We start from the raw sequence: 23612 nt of genomic DNA on the forward strand, positions 1-23612 counted from the left end.
ATAAATGCAAGAACTTTCAACAGATTACAGAGAACCTTAAAAAAATATTAGATAAGATATGCGTGCGATTTTTAGATAATCGTGATTATCTGCCAAATATTTGCTTAATTATAATATAAAGTGATATAAAATATGGTCTGCAATTTTAGATGAATACAAAAAAATTCCCTGGAACAATAAAAAATTATATTTAATGTGAAAGACTTAAACCAGTTTATAATTTGTTTCACAAACTAAAATTCCCCTCTTAATATTTAATTATTTTTTTTCCTTCTATTCAAATGCAATTCTTTTATTATGTATACCTCATTTGTTATCCCTTTCTTTGAATGATTTCTCCCATTATAGAGTATTACCCTGCTTGGCATTATCCATCCCAAATACCACCTGTCACGCTTTGAACGATCAAGTAACTGACTGACAGTTGGCTAACTAGAGCAAGTCGGTGACTGAAAAATGCCCATCAGGCAGGGAAGAAGAATTCGAAAAAAAAACTGTTTGAAAAGTGCAAAAAGTGCTGAGCCCAAGATGAAAGTTTAACAACATTTAGCTGAGCAGGCACAAAGTTGGCAGGCGGGCAAGGATACGAAAAAAAGGGAGACAAAAGTGGAGAGGAGATGGTGGGGGTAGAGTCTGGCAATGGGGGTGGAGGACTGGTACTCGGAGCTGACTGAATGGGATCAAACAATTCGCTAGTTTACACCTTGGACTCATTTAATTATATTCATTGTAAAAGTCCAAGTCTCTCATTAGTCGCTCCCTCATTACGACACCGCCTCCCTCTAAATTCTATCCCTCTCTCTTTTTCTTCCTTGGCCATAACAACAACCAGTTGGCAAAGTTTTGTGAAATTTCTTGAACAAGTGACCCATAAGTTTGGCCAGCCATCAGTAAGGCAGGCAGCCGTAGAAACCAGGGAAGGCAGTCCCCTGCAGAAAACTCTCCCATTTCCTTTCTGGGAAGAAAACCCCACCGTCAGCCGACTGCCCCTCTTTCAATCCTCCGCCTCGTTGCCTAATGAATATGCTGCCCTAGGGCCAACTCAGGGCGTCTCGGCAACGTTTACTTAGCAAACTCAAACGGTGTTGGCGTATCCGTGGCTCTAATTGCTTTGTTAGACACCGTTGGGGCAAAATATGATGGGCCGGGGAGGAGTTGTAGAGAGAGTACTCTGTCTGAGAGAGTTGGTGGCAAAGTTTTCTTGCCGCAGGAGATTTTATTTTTCGTGTGAGTCTGTAATTTTATCATAGATGGGGTATGATACCTTGAAGTAAAAAATGTAATTAGCAACAGGTATTAAAATGGTTTGTCCTAAAAATACAAATGGTAACCAAATAGCTGATGGTTTGCATTTTAATTGGATTTGCTGCATAATTTAAAAACTAACCACTTTGATCAACAAGTTTGATAAACATTTTTTAGATTTTTTAGAACTATCTAATCTGGAACAACTTGTCAATCAACCCTCGGGGGGAGGCTATGGGCTTGGCTATCCATCTATCCGACCGGACCCGCACAAGTCTGAGCCCCGAGGCTGGCAATTATAAATACTCTTCCACGCTGCGATGGTGTTTAACAGGGAAACATCGCAGGACATTTCACTAATCTCCAGGACAGCAGCAAGTCCATGTCAACGCGGGAAAAGTTGTGGATGCGGAAAAGCGGGGGATGATGACAGGAACTGGGAGCTGGGCTGGGCTTTTGCCCCAGGCAATCAAACTTCGACTTCATTTGACAACTTTAATAGAGTCCGAGGCCAAGCAGCAGTTTGGAAAAGTTGCTTATTGCATTACCGCTGACCGTTGACTGAACTTTGTATTACATAACTACTATGTTGGCTCAACTTCACCATCCTCTCCCCCTTTCCCAAGCTCCACCGTTTTCCCCACGGCAAGGCCACTGGCCATTGTCACTCATAAATGTTAAACAAATTGTGTGGACCCAAGCCTTAGTGACACACACTATACAATACTCTTTTTCAAAGTCATGAAAACTATGACATAAAATAAAAATTCTTATTTGTAATTATTTCAATATAAATTGATAAATATCATCTTATGGTTTTGCTATTTTTTGCATCAATGCATGGACTTTAATATATAGCATATTTTTTCAATTTATTTAGTACATTTTATTTAGTAAGTTAAATCAAAAAAGTAAGTTTGAACAACAACTTTTATTCCGCCAAATATATTGCGAAAAGTAACTGTAAATGTTGATTTTTATTGTAAATTATATTCTTGATATGTTTTTTTAAAAATGTTACAGAAACGCATCTCTGCTTTAGGGCATCCCTTTCATTATTTTACAAAATGTCTCTTTACTCTTCGCTAATCTTTTTTTTTGGAAATTTTAGTTGAAAACTTGTTTGGTCGTTATATGTGAAGTGGCCTTCCCACCACCCACCGACTAGACCAACTGATGCGACATGTTGGCTTACCGCTAATTGTAAGTGAAATTAGCGGTTTTTGTTGTTGCTAATGAAAATTGTTTGAGCCGAGAACTTTGCATCATTTGTGGGGGCAGACGTTCTAAGGGCTCGGAAAAACTTTACCCAAGAGACCGAGAATGGGAAACGGATGCTCAGCGAGCGATTAATCGGATTTCGTGTAATTCCAATCAAAGTTTGGCTCACGTTATGCGCATAATTAAAAATTACTTTTCTTCGCTCGGCTTTCATTGGTTTTTCCTTTTGGTTCCCCTTTTTTTTACAAGCAATGTCGCCATATGTCCAGGCCACGCCCAGGCATGACGCCCCCGTTTTCCCTGCATTTTTGCCCGATTCTCGTAACATCTTCGACGAGAAGTGAAATTAATGGCTTTTCTATTATTTTGCACAAAGTTTCGAAGCGCATTTGACGTTGATTGCATTTTTTGCGCTTTCCATGGACGAACATTATGGGGGGAGTGGCAGGGGCAGCTCCAAAATGGCTTCCACCAGCGGAATCACAGCTGCTGGCAAGCTTGATTAAAAATTTAGTGAGTGTGCGGGCGTATTAGTGTGTATCTATGTGAGTGCCGCTGATGCCAAAGCCGGGCAATTTGCCTGTTTCTCATCCACGGATTCCCATTAACCGGATAAAAAGAAGGAGTGTGGGCGGAGGAGGAAGAGGAGGACTGGGTTTTAGTGGCCAGAAATTGCAGCCACTCTCCGTGGCGTAGTCCATCATAGCCGCATATGTTCCTGCGACTGTCTCTAGTTTATAGTTTGATTTATGTGCTCCAAGGTGCGGAGGATCATAAATCCCGATAAGAAATTCTTCAAATTGCTTTTGGCACAAATACGCTGCGGTAAATTGCAAAAAAAAAAAGGACGTGGCAAAAAAAGGGAACTAACTTAAATGTGATTAGAAATTACAATTTAATTTTCAGAAGCTGTAAGATAACTCAAATAATGAGTAAAACTGAGAAAATGGTTACTAATAATAGTAAAAGTGACAGCCTCAAATAAATAAGCATAGTCCTGAACGTTTGTAGAATTTACATTTTTTTAGGAACTATTTTTACACGACAAAAAAAAACCCTTCATCAGTTTCCTTGCAAGATAAGCTTATTTTACAAGCCTATTATATCTAACCGGTCATCAAGTTTCATATCTGATCTCCACAGCCTATTCAAAATGAATGGTGGAGTGAGGAGGTAGGGAAAACAGGCCAGACATGCTCTCAAACTATAAGAGAGAGGGAGAAAAGCGTTAAGTTGCACAAAATGAACTTCCTTCCTGAGCTGTCTTCCTGTCGCGGCTGAATGGCCGACTTCCACTAGCCACTATCCGCCCAACACCCGTTCCCCGTCTACAGCAAGTTTGGAACAACACCCCTTTCTAAGCGTAACCGCCCTTTTGGCTGCTAAAAGTTTTTCGGGTGCAATCCCAGACGGTCCGGTCAAAAACCTCAACGCGCCAAAAGAACCAACTAAAATTGAACCCAGGAAAACTTTAAGCTTACTTTATCCTTTACATACAGAGCTGTCCGTCTCGACGCCGTCGAACAATACAAATGGCTAGAAATCGTTGCGGCCCAGACAGGATTCCCTTGGCCAAAAAAACCAAACCAGTTAATTTCTAAATTGTGAACAGTACCAGAAAGTGCGACAGACCCCAGGGGACCTAGCTTTGTGTGTAGTATATTCGAAATGATTGGGTTAGTGATAGTTGGGGGTGTTTGATCCTGAGATCATAGGTGCGAAGAATCATAAAACATGGTCTTAAGCACTTATTATTCCATTAAAGTTTTTTAATTAAATATTTTCTTTGTTATCAAAATAAGTTATTACAATTTTGTTATTTAAATATTTTCTTTATTATCAAAGAATGATTAATAATATAGTTTCCTGATAAGCTCTTTCAATTCTATAATAATGGTATTACGTGGTAGGAAGAACCAAATTTTATATACCACAATTTTTTTTTAATTTTTAACATACGCCTAAAGGACGTATTTATAGTCCCTCAGGGATAAGTTATTTTTAAAATATTTTTTACTGCTGATTTAAACCTAAATAAAACCCCCATTCGTGCACGCTTTTAATCACGCTGCCATCTTTGGGCCAGGCAATGGTCTGCCTTGATTTGAAACGCCGCAACTAGTTCAAAACTACACAACGCGGCTGCACCACAGCCACTACCACTGAACCATGCTTTGCCAAGTGCGCTCGGAAGCAGACCGGCTTTGGTTTTTGGGCTGGGAATCGCAATTGTGGGCGGAAAGGGGAGTGGCTAAAAGGGGAACACTGAATAGTGTAGGCCAAGAACAACAATGGCAGCTGGCCACAGAAGCCGATGGACTGGTCAGCTTCGAAGTCGCGGAGAGTCGGAGTCAGTGCTCTAGCGTCGACATTGCCAAAGCATAAAACTTGTTTCTGTCTAAACATGGAACCCGCCAGCGGCACCCAAGTCCCCGCAGCCAGACCCAATCCCCACCGCCCCCTTTTAGAGGCCCGGTTGCAAGCCAGTCTGAAATATCTTCCGGCTTGCGCTGCCAACAACAACAACTGAGATAGAGACAGAAGCAGTTTGGACACAGTTCCGTCGGCGGCTTGGGCAAGTTTCCCATTGTTAAAAGGTTTCCCGAAAAAAAAAGAAACAGCCGATTTTCCAACTCTCGCTCCTCGGCTTGCAACAAACAACAACATTTTTCCCATTGTTGGGGCCTGCATTAATATTGTGATTTGGAAATTACGAAATTCTCCAGTGGCGGATAAAATTGAAGTAAGCCGGGGAATATTGCGGCTGATCTATTGTTGCTGTTGCTGCTGAATCTGCGATAAAATTCACTTAAAAGACTAGGGACAAAGGGGTTAAATGCGGGTTGACAAGAAGAAAACAATGTGCCCGAAAATTAAATAAAAGTCGTGTTTGTGTTTATGTTGTTAACGGATTTAGATTAAAACTTATAAATAAACCGTGACTCCAAAAGATATTCAAAATTATTAATAAATAAAGAATACATTTATCAATTAATTATTTTTGTTTATTTTTCACATTTCTTCTTCATAATTTCACCTTCCAATCAAAACATCATTAACTTTTACGAGCATAAACAACAAATATATTAACACAAACATTTGCCGCATAATCACATTGGTTTTGCGAACTAACATATATGTGTAACACCCATCAACTCGAAACACTCATTTGGTAAATTAACAAAAGATTGAACTCTCGAAGGAATTTGGATGGCTAAAGTTCATTGCCATGGGATTTGCAGAGTCTTAAATTAGGTTTATGGACCATTAAAAGATCATCAAGCAAGCGGAGATGAATCAATTTTTGGCAATGACTCAAATCAAGTTTGCGAAATGCTCTCAAATTTGGGTTACATTGCGACCCCACCAGGTGCTAACCCAAAAGCCCAATTAACCGCTTGACTTGCCTTGCGCTTCCAGCTTTACTTGGGCCCCCCACTTTAAAAAACATCCAAACAAAAACCCGTACTCCAACAGACAACCGGGGAGCAATTGGATGTTTTTGTGCTTTGATGAGCAGAAAGCGATGCCCTGTGTTAATGCCGAAGGGGTAGGACGGGGGGCGGAGGGCAAGGGGGATTTGCAGAGGCGCTTGGCAGAACAACGATGGATGACGACCCATAAAAATACAAGATCCCGTCCCGGAATCGGGGAAAGGGGCAGGCAGTAACCAAGCTACCAAACACCGCGGCAGGTGGGCGGTGGGGGTATTGCTGGGATGTGAAAACGAAACAATATGTAATTTCTACGCAAAAATGTTTTCTCATGGCCCGGCGGACTGCGGAGGGCGTGACACAACAGCAACAACACGAAGGAGAAAGGCGAAGTACCAGAAGAATGGCAGCACAACATTGACGTTGATGTACTCACTATATACAGTATGGAATGCGCTTAAAGAATCTTCTGACATGCAGTCAATATAGTAAATAACCGAAGTTGATAAATAATTATTCCGTGGAAGAAAACTATTGTGGTTAAATAAAGACAAACTCTAGTGAGCCACTTAGGTTTTTAACGTCTTGAGATCTTATCTTTTGTACGTTGATCTACATGATTAAACAAACAACATCAATATTCGAAACGATTGCATCAAATTGTTAAGGCTGGTGAGGAAAGGTTCTTCTAAGCTTAAATATATAATACTTGAGTAAATACTTTAGATTTATCACCTCTATACAGGTGGGGGCACCTATCGAGTATTCTCTGTACCCTCAAAGTTGACTTACCCACTGCTGATGTTTCTGTTTTTTTGGGGGGTGGAGAAAGAAAGAATTTCGGTGACCCGGGTTTGGCGGCTGCGACGGCCTCCGCCGGCTGATGACGCTGGAATGTGGCCACCAAGGCTCCTCTTCGTTGGTTCTGCTGACGTCGCTGTTGCGTTTTGTTTTTATCTGGTTTTTTTGCCTCCTCCAATGCCGGCTTAGTTGTTGTTTTTTGGCTTTTTCTCTGGCCTTTTGCTTTTGCCTCTGCTGCTGACAAAGGTGATGGCAATTTGTTGCTGTTTGCTCTTCTTCGACTTCGCACCTCGCAAACTGCCGTTATTCATTGACGAAGGGCAAAAACAAACACACACATGAGAAGAGAAGAGAGAGAAAAACACAAACACTGAATATTTCAGCAATTCAATCATTCACATATTTTTTTGTTGCTATTTAGCAATTATGAACGAATTATCTCACGGTCAACTGGTTTTTGGTTTTTTTATTGTATTATACGATTCGAAATTCGAATTGATGGAAATGCAAATAAACGCGCTGTGAGAAAAGAACATTTTCCGGGCCAAAGCAAAAGGAAAAAGAAAATTCAAAACGGCACGCGACGCACGTACTTAATTACTTCATGTGTGTGCCTACAAGTGTGTGCAACAGCAACAACAACTATAAACTCAATGCCAGAGAGCCACCCACACGAACTGAAAAGTCAAACGGACAAATTGAATTTCGGCCTGCAATTTACGCTTTTAATTAAATCATTAAAAAGGGGGCACAAAGATTACGATTACGCCATTATACACCACACAGAAAATAAAGTAGCTTCAAATCAAATCAAAATTTAAAGATCAAATTTAATTTGATTTAATGAATTGTAAATGTAATGTATGTAAATGTAGTATTTTCTGATAAACGAAGGTCAAGTTCAAATCTCACTGCCGCCGAAAAATTGTATTTTTGTGTTCTAAAAAATTTACCAGCAACTTTTTGTTGCGTGTAGTAGCAACAGTTGCAGTGTTTGTGTTTTGTTGCTCAAAAATGTAATTACGCACTCCAATGCAAATGCAATCGACAGCAAATTACATATTTGTAATGGTTTGCAATTGAACTGCTTTTAAAATTGAATAGCAATTAAATTTTTGCTTCGCAAACACGCACACAAACAGAGCCCAAAAAAAACCAGACGGACCACTACACACACTCACACAATCGCTGTTGCGCCGACGCAACCGCGATGCAGAACTTTTTTTCCTCTTCTTCCCTTGGGTTTACCTTTGGCTATTATCTATTTTAGCATAATTTCGTTCACACACTAGCTTTTGTTTGCATTGAAAATTAGCCGCGGCGGCTGTAATGCTGTAATTAAACAATGCGGTATTTCGAAACACACGCTGAGAATGATCAACAACACCAACACAAGCATAAGCGCGCCCTTCTCGTCGCACACACTTTTATTTAACACGTAAACAACAACGCCGCAACGCCGACGCAACTTATTTTTCCGGCAGCGACGCGTCCGCACACGACCGCTCACGTTCCGTTCCGAAGAGAGAAATTGTTTTGAAAATCAGAATCACTTGTTGCACTCTTTGCCGAGAGTGGGCCCATGGCGAAAATACCACGCAAAAGTTGTAAAAGTATGGTATTTTTTCTGAACTTTCGTACGGTAGCACTCTCTGTTGACTGTTAACCGTTTATGGTAATTCATAATACGTTAAAACTTATAAATATTTAATATAACTTTCTTATAAATAAAATGGAAAAAATACCATACAATAACATGATTTTTTTATGTTTTGGGTTTTCTTTTAAGTGGACATAAACAATAATTTCAATATTTAGAATATCATATATAATAATTCTATATCTAATAGGTCTACTTGCAGGGGTTACTTAGTAAATAATAATAAGTATGAGGTAATAAAGTTATTCTATTAATTTATGGAAATTGGCTAAATCCTTGCAGAGAGCAACAAGTGCTCCCCTCGATTTTCAGTTAACAGTAGTGTTACGTTTGGACTTAACATGAGCATGCCGGTGGTCTCCAGGACTCCGTTGTTCGCCTCCCTCAAGTTGAACGGCGTCGAGCATATGGCAAACCGGCGGCTCACAACATCCCGTAACACGCGGATCTCGCCGCGCACGCGCCTCTTGGCACTGCCAGGAAAGTGGCTCGTCCCGCTCCAGGCCAGCTCCAGCTTCTGCTGACCGTTGTGCTCCCGGAAAACCATCCGCGTGTGGATATTGGGCAGGAGTTGCAGCACAAGCTTCATGTCCGCGGCGACTATTTTGGCCAGGTGGTTTAGGTCTGCCATCACCGGATAGCCACTGTGGACATGAAGCAAGGCGTTGTTGGGGCAATCGTCCACAATAAGTGCAATGCTTTTCAAACTCCACTAATGCGATGGCCTCCCGCACCCGCTCAAACGCCGCCATGATCTGCATGGCCGTAAATGTACTTTTCTTCTATATACATAGGTAAATAACTATATTTAAGTACATATGCATGAGTTTTAGATATTTGGGGCTACTTACCACTTCGGTGTAAGCAACCTGTTTCACGGACCCGTCATCTGAGGTTCCCATCATTATTAGCGTGTGTCCCGGCGTCGGCTGGGTGCGTAAATTCTTTAATTAAATTGTTAAAAAAAAATACACAAGAGACTTGGAACACAACCCAGTCAGGTGTATGACGTCTACCATCAGGTAAAAACACCTGCCGTGATCCTTTAAACGATTTACGCCGTCCAAGTTTTTAAGGATCCCGCTTGGGCGGAGCGGATCATCCACCTGTGGGAGGTGCTTTTCCACCTGGGCGCGCAGGTGCGGCATGGCAAAGAATTTAAGGCTGAAGAGGTCCTTTATATAAAAAACACAAGTATGGTCACTTAAAAACTTTGAACAACGGCGTCAAAACTGTATGACCACATTGGAGAAAACGCAGAAAGTCCCGTAACGCCATTCGAAATTGGCCAGAAAGCGCCTATATTTGCGTTAAACCCAAAGGTGGTCACACTGCCTGGACCTGAAATCTGTGTGTCGCGAAATTCTCCGTTCCGCCGCATTTTCCGCGAGAAAAAAGTGACGACGACGGGAGCCGGGGGTGGGGGGCAGGTCGCCGCGATCAGTTTTTCGTGGAAAGTGATCGAATACACCAGTTTTCCCGTCGCGTGTGTTACCCATGTGCAAAATACAGTGCTGCCAGACCGTCAAACTGAACTTTACCGGTTTTCCCCAATTTCTCAGTTTTCCGAACTCGGCCACCAGCGTGAGGCCCCCAAAAGTTGCGCCCCGCTCCCCCACACCCGCCACGACCATGGGAGACCCTCAGAAAAGCGTAGGAAACGCTCCCAAGCCTCCCGACCCGAAATCGACCCTCAAGACGACCCTCCCAATCCCGGCGTTGCCAGCCTCCCCATCCCGGCGTTGCCATTTCACTGTAAGCTACAGTCCTAACAGATGTTAATAAGCAGCCTGTAACCATAATTCTGTTAATATTTAACTATTTTGGCTACAAAATGGTGCTATCACTGCTCACCAAGTTGGTTGAGAACTTAGCTTTGAAAAACTTCCCTGCAGCGCCTCTATCGCAGACATTATGCGTTATGTTGTACATAATATCCGCTTGTGGCGCTCCGAATATGCTGTATATAATATCCGCCTGTGTCGCACCAAGAATGTTGTATATAACATCCGCCTGTGTCGCACCATGTATGTTGCATATAATATCCACTGGTGTCGCAACAAGTAAAAAAAAAAATAGGTCGTTAACTGTTAACGCTTTTCCAAAACTCTGGCTTTTTTATGAGCACTTCAAATTCATCCAATATAGGAAGCTTTAGTTTAACTGTTTCCCGTCCATTTTATTATTAATATATTGCTGAAAAAGAATTACTCCCACGCATTAATAAAACATTCAGAGATTGTAATTTTTTTTTTAACAAATTCTTTATATTTGCTTGCGTTTTTAAATTTTTTTGTTCTTTTTGTATGTTTTTTTCTTTGTTTTTTCATTAATAAAACTTTGTTTTAAGTTGTTCTTTTGTTTGTTTGTTGTTTTTGCGGTTTTTGTATATAAATAATAATACTTATGGCTAGTAATATAGTAAACGTTTTTCGATTTTTCATCAATTTTGTAGTGCTGCAGCAAATGCTGCATCGTCTTTAGGCCAAAACGTAAATTTTGTTAATTGATCTGGTTTATGTTGTTTTTCAATAAGTTCCAAACTGCCGTTTGTTGTTGTTCGTTTTGACGCTGTTGTTGTGTGGTGTGTGGAATCGAAAAACTGCAACAATTGCAACTAACAAAGCTAAAGTTACGCTAATATAGAATTCTTGTTTTGCTTCCGTTTCAAACTTACTTGGCTAGGAGTTCGCTGCTCTGCCTTACGACTAACAATATTTACACTTACAAAAATTTTCTAATAGTTTTGCTTGCTCATTTGTCATAATCATTGTTCTGCCTTTTCTTACAAAATTTCTTTATAGATTGCAATTAATTTGTGTGTCCTCGATTGCTTGTGTGGGGAAGGGAGGCGGAGGGGAGGTGAGGGGGAATAGGACCAATGATTAGGGATATATGTATGTTCACAACCTGAGCATAATTAGCATTTAAGATCCCCCTTGTTCCCTCCCCCGTTTCGTCGATTCAATACTGCTTGGAATTGCTAGTGGGCGCCAGCAGGCGACGCGACCAGCACGCCGCCATCCGCTGAGGATCCGTTGTCGTCGTCGTCGTCATCGTTTTCGTCCTCGTCGTCATCGTCTACAACTGATACTAACTGCCGACCATGATGTGGGCCGGCTGCTCCAGCTCGTTGTCGTGCAGGCGGGATGCGGCCACCACCTGGCCGCCCAGTCCGCTCTTGAACAGATCCTCGGAGCTGAGCTTGCAGCTGGGCACCAGCTCGGTGAACTCCGATCCCAGGCCGAACTCCATGTCCAGGAATCCGTACTCCCAGGTATTGGCGCCCGCCGACACATTCGAGCTAATGCTGCTCACATACGACGAGGTCAGCGAGTGGGTGGCCGACGAGATGGTGGACAGGGTGGTGAAGGTGGCAGTGGTGGAGCTGCTGCCGCACGAGCTGCTGTTCCCGCTGTTCGCCTGAACGGTGGTGAAGCTGCCACTGAAGGCCAACGTGGAGCCCGACGATGAGCTGGAACTGCTGGCGGGCACTGAAACAACCGGCACCGCTGTGGGCGTGGCCGCCGCCGGCAGTATGCTAAACAGATCGTTGTTGTTCAGCGGATCCAGCGCCGACTGCGAACTCAGGCTGAGCACCGAGCTCCAGTTGATGGATCGCGTGGAGTCATCGTCCGCATAGCCCGAATCGCTGGTATCGCAGTTGTTGCTGCTTGCAACAGGGGCAAGTGGCGTGCTGGCACTGCTGCTCGAAGTATTCCCACTACTGCTGCTCATCACCGTCGAGGAACTGGTGTTGTTGTGGTTGCTACTGCTGCTGGTGGCGGGGGAACTGCTGACGTTGCTGTTGCTCAGGGTTGCTGCTGCTCCTCCGCTTGCCGCTGCTGCTGCCGCCGAAGCTGCTGCCGCTGCTGCTGTGGTGGTGGGGCAGGCGGGAAAGGGCGTGGCTCGACCGGATTGCAACTCCCGAAAGGGATAGTGATCGTAGGGATGCAAACTACTGCTGCCGTTTGCCGACGTCGCTGTTGTCGCTGAGGAGTTGTTGGTGTTGCCGCTGGCATTGCTGCTTGTTGCACCCGCCGATGTATCACAGTTGCTGGGCTGCGTGCTGAAGACGCCCGCTCCCGCTGCCACGCCCCTGTAGGCGGGCTGGCTCTCCAAACGCTCATGGTAGCCATGCGGTTGGCTGGGCGGCTGTTGTTGCTGTTGCTGCTGGGGCTGGAAACTCAGTTGCTGGTAGTGGTCCATGTTGGCCAAGCGGGCACAGTTCAAAACGGGCGCATAGTCCATCTGTTGCTGCTGCTGCTGCTGCTGCTGGGGATGTGGATGCAGTGGAGCTGGCGGGGATTGCTGCTGTTGTTGTTGCTGGTAGGCTGGGTGGTATTGTGCCGCTTGAGCCGCCGCCGCTGCTGCCGCGGCTGCTGCTGCCGCCGCCTGCTGGTGATGCTGCTGCGCCGCCTGGTGCAACTCCTTGGCCTCCGCCTCGATCTCGCGATCGATCCGCTTCAACGTGTTGCAGATGAGCACAGAGCGGTACAGCGACTGCTCGGACACCTGGCGGAAGCGGGAGAGCTTGAACATGGACAGATTGCGTATCTTCAGTCGCGTGTCCTTGTAGCAACTCCTGTTGGCACTGCACCAGCCACCGGCTCTGCCATCACAGCAGCGCTTGAGGGGCAGGCCATGGAGTGGCAGGCCGGCAAATGGAACCACGGGCGCCGACGAGGGCGGTGGACTGATGGGTGATCCTCCGGCGGCACCGGATGCCCCACTACTGCAGCCCAGATCCAGATACGACTTTCCGTTCTCGGCACAACGTATCGTTTGCTGTGGCGCCGCTGGTGGGGAATAGGCTCCTCCGTTGGTCGCCTCATAGAACTGCTGGGCTGCCACGCCCACCGAGGGATTGGCCGGACCCGGACTGCCGCCCGCCGTCGCCCACTGAGGTGGTGCAAAGCCACGCGCCTGTTGCGGCGTGGGCGGGGATTGGGTCATGTGCTGGGGTCCTCCGGTCCGCGAGCAATTCTGCTGCGGGAATGGCTCCGAGTAGTAGTTGGGCTGCCTGCTTCCATAGCCAGGGGCGTAGCTCCTCTGCTGCTGCGGATGCTGTTGCTGCTGCTGCTGGGCGAGTTGTTGCTGCTGCTGGGGATGTGGTTGCTGCTGGGACAGTTGCTGCTGCTGCTGCTGCTGGTGGGGATGAGGCGGCAGTTGGTGCGGAAGAGGGTGCGGGTGCGGCACAAAGGTATGATAGCGCATGGGACAATAGGTCGGGATGATGCTCTCCTCCTCCTCGTAGTCGTCCTCAAAGTCATCATCGTCGTCGTCCAGCTCATCGGCGCTGAGCAGAGTGGTGGCCAGCGTGGATCGGGTGGCGATGCTGCCCCACGGATCACTGGGCACCGCCACGGCCTGCAGCTTGGAGATGCAGTCAACGGGTTCGGCGGATCCATTGGATCCGGACACCGCCGATGGGGTCGTGGACCCATTGCCCGTCCAGGGCTCACAGGGCACGGCCGAGGCGGCCACCACTTCCAACCGGGCGATGCTGTCCTCCGGAATCGCCGCACTCGCCGTCGGCGGCAGTGGAACCTCCGCTTGGCTCTTCAGGGCGGCGACGGCGGTAGTAACTTCATGACCATTGCTAATACTTGGCTCCGTTGGCTTCATGGCATCCATGGATGCGTCCAACACAATGTGGTTGTTGTTGGACTCGACAGCTGGCTCCGTTGGCGATTGCTGTTGCTGCTGCTCCTCGAGCGATTCCAGGTAGTTGTTGTTGCTGATGGCCCACTTGTTGGCCTTGACGGGGGGCGGGGCACAGTTGCCCGTGTAGGTGGTGTTGGCATCCTTGCTGTCGAAGGTCAGCTCATGCTTCCGCTTGGTGGCGGCTGTTGCTTGAAGACCCATCGCGGAATTCACCTGCAATCGGAGAGAATATAAAATACATTTAGTGATTTGCCGCCGAAATGAAAAGCAAGTTACAAAAGGAGTTGAAAAGGGAACAAGGATACAAGTGTACAGAGAGAAATATTTTTGGTAAGCCAAAAAAAACCTTATGAAATCCTTGTAATTATTGAACCGCAAAAGATTAGCTAACTTTCACTTAAATAACCTTGTTTCAATTTCAAAAATTTAAGATCGAATCGTTCTTAAATATTTTCCATTATTCATAAATTTCGATTCGCTTTTTCCTTCTGTGCATCATAAATTTCCTCACGGTTCGCACGAGCCAACAAAGGACACACACAGCCAGCTAAAAACTTATCAAGAAAATGGAAGTCAGGCAGGGACGTGAACTCCCCCTTTCGCCCACTCAACCACCCACCTCACCACCCCCGTTCCTTCCACCCGCACCCGCACTCCCACTGCCACCCACTCGAGCCATGAAAATGAAATGGAAAATGCCAGCCAGGCAACAACAACAGTCAAGCCAGGCCAAGTCGAGGCTGTCTGTCCGTCAGTCCGCCACCCAACCCCCACCCACCCCCACCCCCTCTCGACTGCCTGGCATTGCTCATCGACGCTGCTCGAAATCTTCTTAAAATAAAACGCACAGAGGCGGAAAGGGAGGGCGGTACCCCGAGAATCGTGTGGGCTGCGACTATAGTCGCCATAGTCTTCCCATTCTGAATGCTCTTCTTCTGCTGGCTTTTTCCCATCAACTTCCGCCACATTTATTGTGGGCCTTCTCTCTCCTTTTCTTTTTTGAAAACTATTTTTGGGATTTCGAGTTCTGCTCCAGCCATGATTTTGGATCAACATTGGAACGGAACAATGCTAGAAAAGAATTTCCCGGAAGACTATGTGCCCCAAAAATACATTGCAAAGAACTAAAACATTGTAAGCTTTAGTTTACCTTAATAATTGATTAGGCGAAAATAAATGTATACAAATTGCTGATCATGGGTTTTATTATATAAGTTTTGACTGCTATTTAAATGCGTACTTGAATAATAATCTTGAATAAGTTTTAAACTCAAATACATAATAAGAAACTGGATACAATTTATAAATTATAAATACAAGTTATGACTTAAGTTTTCTTGGTTTTATAAATATGTTCAATGATCTTGAGATAATATAAGTACATGTTTACATTCCTCGCACCTCAAATGCATTTCTTAAGCGGAGATCAAACTTGAGCTTAAATAAGCTCAATCTGCCAACTGCAAACGGTCACCACCCTTCGACTTGCGTGTATATCTATAGATCGCTGAATCATGCTGGGTATTTCCAACTCACATCTTGCCGAAATCTCCCTTTTTTAAGAGTTGCCACCCTCCGATTGCCGGCAATCTGCCCAACTTCAGTGCCCTTCGCCGCGACTTTCCCTACTGAGTTTTGAACATCTGTGCGTACGTCGAGCGAGGAACGGCCTTTGTCATATCCATATATCCATATATCCATAAGGGTTGCCATATGCTCGCATATTTGCCAGTGCTGCTGCTTACGAAGTTGCTGCTGCAGTTGCCTTGAGCATTGGGGGAATATAATACGAGCCGGGACGGTAGAATTCTGGTGCCACAGAACAGCACAGAACTGAACAGAACCCGAACCAGAGGGTGAGTTTTCGTTTCGTTTTCGGTCCGCTGTTCTCTGTGTGTTATCGTCATCGAGGTCGGTCGTCGTCGTCGTCGCTGAGTCGCATGTGTTTCGCATTTTTCTACCCCCGTACCCTGCCCCTGCCCCTGCCCCTGCCCCTGCCCCTGCCCCTTGCCCCGTTTCCCTTGTTTGCCTCTGCCTGTCTGCCTCCGAGTTTGCCACTGCCGCATGTCTCATCATCGCATTTCATCCCTCGTTTCGTGTACTCGTTCGCGTCTGCAGCTGTATTTTCGGTGTTATTTTTGGTATAGGGGCTGGAGCGAGTCTAGACATGCTGGCCCATCGCTGCGGACAGATTCGCCCTTTTGGGAACACAAGCAACGTCTTTGGCCGCAGCGAGAAGTTCCCTTCTCGAAATGGAATTATCGGTTGCTCCATGCCCACAACCAATTCCCATTCCCGGGCTTAACTGACTGACTGACTCATTCTTATCATCGTCGTTTTAAAGGCGAGGCGCGCACTTATTGCTCATTGTTCTGTTGACAACTGGTCGTATGTGTAATGCGACCGAAGCTCGTTGCGCATACGCCGTGTGCGCTTAAAAGCTGCGCTAAAAACCAATCAGCTAAAAAGCTCCCCCCCCTGCCAAACCCCAATCAAATCAAATCAAATCGCATCAACAGAGCTTCGCAACGGGAAAACCAAAACGAACATCAACATCAACCTCCATACAACAACAAAAAAAAGAAAACTTTCTACGCTAATTTTCGTTCGAATGGAGAAATGCTGGCCATCATTATAAGCCGCAACAGCAACAGCAACAACATTTATACAATGCTGGCCATCATCTTGGGACTGGGACTGGCTGACTGGCTGACTAGCTGACTATCTGGCTGGCTCACAGCCTGATGATGATGATTTTCGAGCTGCGTTCGCTGGCAATGTTGCTGGAAGTTGAATTTTATTGCCACACCAACATCACTCAGGCAGTTTGAAGCGGCAACAGCAACCAGGCACCGCAGCAACACAAAAGCAGTCTCCCGTCAAGCGTTCGTTGCTTTTTACCCACCAGCAACATATACAGCAACAGCAATAGCAGCAATAGCAGCATTTTACGCTTCGCCAGCAACTCGTTTCAGCTGGCACTGGCAGCGGACTGAAAACTGAAAAGCAGGAGGAGCAGTTGGCGGAGCGAGGGGCTGGGGCGGGGGCGAGGGGCGAGGGGCATGGGTCTCCGGCTCCGACTGGCTCCAAATTGACGGCCCGAGTCTAAAGCTCGCACGCAGCGTCGCTGCAGTTGCTGTGCTGTTGCTGTTGCTGTTGCTGCAGTAACAACAAGCAACAACAGCAACATCGTCGCTACCTTCAAATTCCACAATATTCAAGTTTCAGGTTATGAGCCAACCAAGCAACCAGGCAGCCAGTCAGCCAACGAACAGAAACCAACCCAACCTGAGAGCCGGAGCCAGTCATCGTCGACGGCGGCAACAGCAATAGCAACAACAGCAACAACATCGGCAACTCGAAACGAAATGTTTGCCCGAAAGCCAGAGCCAAGAGCTAAGAGCCAGAGCCCGGGACAATGGCAACAACAACGAAACGTCGTCGTTCGCTGGGGTTTACTGTGGGTCGGAAATGAGCTAAAAATGGTTTCCATATTGGTAGCCATCAGTAAAGGTTCAATACTAAAGAAAAAGTCAATAATACCCTTAGATCAGGCAGTCCGTAGCTATAACCTTTTGCTCTTGTTTTTGGAAATGCTCGAGTTGAGTCATCAGCTGATAATACCAACTGCTTACGCCACAGTACATATACTAAAACCAATTATAATATAATATTCATTTCATTCAACTAATCTTTATACTGAATATTACTGCTTTATTTCAAGCATTAAGTTTTAATTTAATTGATAGATGTCATTTAAAATGTTTACCTAACTTTATTTTTAACTCACTAATAGCAAATGCTAGTGAAATACCTCTAATGACAAACATATTAAGGTGTTATTTTATTAAAACTTTATATTTAAATTCTTTTTTAAGACTCAATCTAATGAACTTTCAATAATCATTTAGTTTTGGTATTTTCTGCATTATCCTAAACTTTACACCGGTACCCTCATTTTTCCTTCATTAAACCCCATTCCACGCCACTGTGCTCGAGAGTCGACTTCCAAGCATTTAAGTCGGTCGCCGTTGTCGATGTCGCTACCTCCAGTGCCTGCCTGACTTCGACTTCGTCTTCGGCTCTGACTATGACTATGACTCTGGGTTTAACTCTGGGCTGTGGGCTCTAACTCTGGCTCTGACTGTGACTCTGGCCCGATCCACTCCGGTCGGAGCGGGTCTGCTCTGGTCTGGGGCCCCACTTTGAATTCTTCGGCTGGGGCGCACAACACAACGTGCGATACCAGTGAAACGAGCGGCGCACAAAAAAAAAAAAACGTCAAGAAAAAATAACATGTAGAAGCAAAAAGCCGAGTTTCGGTTTTCGAACTGGGTTTTGGTTTGGGTTTGGGTTTGGGTTTAAGCCGCGATCTCTGCCAAAGCAATTTAAGTGTACGAGCCAAAGAGGAAGAAGAAACTTTGGGAACATAAAAAAGAGCGCGCGGCCCGAAGACGGCGATGAGGCATAATAAAAAAAATTACCAGCGGGCTGGAGTTCAACGGAGTAGAAGTAGAAGAGGAAGAAAGGCAGCGGTCTGCTCATCATAATAAAAATGAATTGAATTGAAGACGCACCAGTACCAGCAGCAGCACCATCACCACACCACCCGATCTCCCACTCTTCTTTCTCGCGCTCTTTTAGCTCCTTAGTTGGTGGATGTGGATGTGGATTTGGATGTGGATGGGAAGAAGCTCGAGATGACGCCGATATGGTGGCCTGTCTCTCGGTGTTTCCCATGCTGGCTTAGTTATTTTTCCCTCCCTCATGGTGAAAACTTTGAATGCAAACACCCACAACAATAACAGAGCGCTTGGCGAGCTATTTGCTTATAGCGGCACATGACGATGTGGGAACGGAAAGATTTCCGAACCCGGCTTCCCAGTACGCTTGAACTTCCATAACTCGACGACCCATAGCTATTTAGCATTTGTAGCAATTGAGTTTTACAAACTATGCAAAATTATTATTATAAAATATTTATGAAAAATATTAGACCTAGAAAGTTTTTATTATTTTTACGAGTGATTCAGCTTGAGTTTCTTAGTCTTAATAGGTTTAAGCCCTAAAAATTCGATAGTTATCTTATAAGTTGTGATATAGTCTAACTATATCTAATGAGTAACACCATAAGGGAATAAATATTTAAACCAAATTATAAAGAAATATGTAAAGGGGACAAAACTATAACGAAATCGAATCCGTATAAATTGTGCGATATCCTAAAAAGACTGCTACAATTCAGTAGTTATATAAAGTTAGCTGATCAAAACATAAAGCAAGGTTGGGCTAAGGCAATGGATTGGGGGATGTGGGTTGCGTTGTGTGAGGCAGACTTTTTTGATGTGCGCATATTTTGCGTCGGCCATTTCATGTTGCCGCACCACGGAGTTCGCCGCACGACTGACAGACACAAAACCCCCGATTCCGATTCCGATTCCGAGTTCGAGTCCGAGTCCCCCGTGTCGATGTGGGACCGCCGATTGGCAGCAGAGGAGGAGTCAGGACAGGGGGGGGGAGGGCGGCAGAGGCAGGAAGCCACGGCGTCGGCGGCGTCGTCGACCAAATCAGCTGTTTTTGGCGAATTAGAGCAATTTTCAATGCGCGCCGCTTGCTGTTTCCTCGGGTTTTTTTTTTTTTTTTTGCGGCTTTTTGTTGTTGCGCTTCATGTCGAAGATTTATAAGCAGCGACGCCGACAGCGAAGTTGGCATCGCAATTGGTGACATTGAAAATTTGCAAGGCATCTCTCGCTCTTCCCACTTTGCGTACGTGTGTGTTTGCAAAATGGGGGAACAGCTGACAGCATACATTACCCACATGCGAGGAGGCCAAAAGCAATGGCGCCCAATTTCGGGGGAAGCCCCCCGGTTAAGAATGGAGACTTTTGGTCAATGAACCGTACCTCCCAACCTCTCATCCTTCCAGGCAAAGGCAACTCAGCTGTTTACGCGATGTGCAGAGCCCGGCATTTCGTGAAACGTGAGTCGAGACCCTCACAAATCCCAATTCCATCCCATATCCCATCCCATTGTAAGCCGCTCAAGGGTCGCTCGAGCATTCTACCTAAGGTCGAGGACCATAATCCCCGAAAAGGATGCAGCGCATTAGACACGCCAGTGGGTTCGGGTTCGATTTCGGTTTTCTAGGACTGCAGCACTTTCCTTCTACCTGACCAACCGAGGCGATCCATCAATATGACATTGCGACTGTCGAGACTTTAAGGACGAATTCGACTGTGATTGAACCTTTCCTAAGTGGCGGGGGGAAACTAAATGGGAATGCAATTGCCTGGAAATCAACCTGTTGGTCGATTGATAGCCCAGCTAATAAGAATTCGTTAGAAAGGGGGTTTAGATAGGTACCATACGATGGTGGGAACTTAATCTGATAGAAGATGTATTCAACCAAACCCAAAAACACATCTTATGTGCCCTCCCAAAACCTAAGTTTCTTAGAAATGAATGTTTTCAAAATGATTTTACATATTAAGATAAACATAGCTTAATTTCTAGTAGCCTAAAATGGAAAATGCAACTTCCTTTTTTAAATACGTTGTGCTTTACGGATATCAGCCTAATATAAACCTAACTAAGTAGGCTCACATCTTTTTAAAATTATCTTCCACACTATAATAGAACCTAATTTCGTTTGAGATCCCATATATCATATATTTTATATTTGAAAGATATGTCTTTTAATCATACTTCTATCTCTATATCTTCTCTATCTCATCGATCTCTACTGCTATCTGGTACTATCTCAATAATCATATAACCTTCTGCTCCTCGCCTTGAAAGGGGGATCCCCCAAAGATGCTTCCCGGAACTTTAGCTAGTCCATATACTGATACCGTGCTTACTGATAACCGATGATCATAACTGTTGAGATGATGATCGGTCCCAATGCGAAATTTCTGCCGTGCGGATCTTATCACCCCGACCAGCTGATAAGACAAGAGAACGAGAGCGAGGAGAGTGGCGAGAGTTGAGCCAGGGCATTGCGTCAAGTGCGCTAATCGCTGGCTCCGAATCGGAACCAGGGCTACAGCTACAGAGCCAACAGCAACAACAATTGCCGTTAACAATTGTCGGAGCGACAGCACACTGCGCAAATTGCACGTCGCGCAGTGTACGAAGCAACAAAAACAACACACAGCACAGCAGCTATCAAGGCGTACGTACGTCCGTACGTACATTCACCAAGCCGCTTGGTAAACACAAAATTACAGCAACAAAAAATACTATGGAAAAAACTGTCGGTATAAATATATGTATGTATATACCGAAATATACACACAGCCCCAACCAACAAAGACTCCATTCCACATCACATACAAACATACATATGTACATCCACATTCAATGTTGCTGACTCGACTCACCGCATACATACAGACACACCTTTATATGTATGAGCGAGAGAGCAGAGCCGAACGACCGACACACGAAGTACAGTCGCACAGTTAAAAATAAACGGGGGAGGGAGACGGCAAGAGAGAGCAGAAGAGGCAGGCAAAGAGAGCGAGCGAGGGTAAAACAACAAAGCAAATGCTGGTAAATAATGATGATGGAACCAGTGTGCTGTATATGTGCACATGTATGTGTATACTGCACAGTAAAATTTCATGTATTAAAATCGTTTGTTCGTCTATATGCATGTACGCTGTACAGGGTAAGAGCTGCCATCGCTGCCTCTGTGTGGTTGTTGTTGCTGTTGTTGATAGCGAGGGACGTAATATCGCAACTTTTGCCGTTCCAAGCGAACGTTCGTTCGTTCGTTCGAGTTTAATTTTGTAGTACGTAGCAGGAAAAAAAGAAACGACGAAAAATAAATGATGGCGGCAACAACAACAGCAGCAACTGACGACGACTGACTTGGCAGTGTTGCGTTCCGATTTTTGTTGAAAATATTTTTGTTTCTTTTGCGTTTCGAAAACACTTAAAAAGCTGACTAAGAGATTGAAGCGAAGGAGGAAGAAGAGGAGGAGTCTCAAAGCGACCGTTTTTCTAGTGCGTTTCGCTTAGAATGGCAAAAATCTCAATGGGGACGACGAATCCCACCCCAAAACCCATCATAACCCCACTTTCAGTAGTGTGGTGAGTGGTAAGTACGGCCTCGCACGCTCGATTTAGCGAAGGTTGCCTTGTAGCTCTGCTGGCGTGGTGGGATAACGGATGTTGGATATTTCGTCGGATGTCGGACAACGGTCGCAGCGTAACGCGCGCAAATTCACGTAGTTTGAATCGGTTTCGGATTTGGACTCGCCAGCGCAACGTCACAAAGCTAACGGATCGAATCAAGGTTTGCCCCTGGCATTTTCCTATGGCATATTGCATGAGGCAATCGAAATGAGAAGGGAGTTTTAAAGTATCTTGGAATGCAGATGACTTTATAGCAAATCTGCAGGTTGGTTTATCAAGCAATAGTTTTTAAAGCTACTATATTATACTAAATAGTCTTAATATTAATATAATGAAGAGTCATTTATAGAAAACTAAACCTGTTTTTACTTGTGATCTGATCAAAAAATTGTATTCATTTGATTTCGATCACATAATATATTTCAAAATTTCGAAAGATATTTGAGATTATTCTATGTTTACTTCAAACATATCCCGAAAGATGAATTACAAAAAATCATAAAAGTGATCTTATAAATGTACAATCTAATCCATTACGCTGCTTTGGTGTTAATCCATTTTATAACAATCTCAGTTGATCTTCAAGTTTATCCTGTATCGCGCAACACAATCTACGTGTCCTTTATTTAACGGTTCCATGGCTAACGCTCTTTAAGGGCTGCCTTGCCGCTTTAACCCATGTCCGCCCACGAGCGCCCAGCCGTGACTATGACGCCAACTCCCGGACTCCCGTACTCCTATATTCCGGATCTACTTCGATACGGCCGCCCACACATACAGACAACCTTCCCCCGTTGGCAGTCCCCCTTATAGCACCCCAAACTGTTTATAAAATAACCTTATTTTGCACATACACACAGACTTTCAGCGTGCTAGTGTGTGTAAGCTCCATCAGCGGCAAGGGGGTTGGGTGATTCTTCCTCTTTCATAGCCACCCTCTCTGTTTTTCCGTCTCTCTTTGGCACTTTATGCCTGACATTATTATAATATTATATTCTTTATAATAATGGGTTGGCAGCACTGGCAGCCGAAAACCACCTACAGCCATATACCAGTCACCCTTCACACCACCCCTCCTATATCCTTCGCCTCATCTCTAACCCCTCTCATCGAGTCGAGTTGGCGACCCTGCGCAGTAAAGTCGAGCCGGCTTTTCTCTATCGTACGACCCTCCACACTCCGATATCCCCCTTATAAAACCAACCCAAACCACCCACTATGGATACTCCTCGTGTTGGGTGTGGTGAGATATGCCGTGTGACGTATAAAAGCTAAAAACGTTGGCAAATATAATGAAATTGGGTGAAATGCTATGCCACCCACCGTACCCCCCATTAACCCCCCAAGTTCTGGCATAATAAAGCCTACCAACAGGACGAGGAATACGATGGGTTATGGGTGGATTGATGGTGGTGGTGCTGCGCTGCTGTCAGAGCTGGTGG

The 23612-nt window shown here is 45.1% G+C and overlaps 2 protein-coding genes across 4 annotated transcripts in view; both read right to left on the bottom strand.

The window, feature by feature from the left end:
• LOC108037036 (cadherin-87A) overlaps nt 1-8242 on the bottom strand; it is a 59280-nt gene extending 51038 nt beyond the window's left edge. For both annotated transcript variants that reach the window (XM_044458856.1, XM_044458855.1), the window contains exons 1-2: nt 7950-8242; nt 6693-6998 (exon numbers count right to left, since the gene is read on the bottom strand). The gene's annotated coding sequence lies outside the window, so the exon portion shown is untranslated. The remainder of the gene's footprint in view (nt 1-6692; nt 6999-7949) is intronic.
• A 3063-nt stretch (nt 8243-11305) lies between these two features.
• Nucleotides 11306-23612, bottom strand: part of LOC108053739 (transcription factor mef2A) — a 35803-nt gene continuing 23496 nt past the window's right edge. For both annotated transcript variants that reach the window (XM_044459177.1, XM_017136456.2), the window contains exon 2: nt 11306-14241. In XM_044459177.1, the coding sequence (XP_044315112.1) occupies nt 11455-14241 (2787 nt within the window). In that variant the 3' untranslated portion in view covers nt 11306-11454. The remainder of the gene's footprint in view (nt 14242-23612) is intronic.

This window comes from Drosophila rhopaloa, unplaced genomic scaffold (assembly GCF_018152115.1).
Source record: "Drosophila rhopaloa isolate 14029-0021.01 unplaced genomic scaffold, ASM1815211v1 contig_178, whole genome shotgun sequence".
NCBI lineage: Eukaryota > Metazoa > Arthropoda > Insecta > Diptera > Drosophilidae > Drosophila > Drosophila rhopaloa.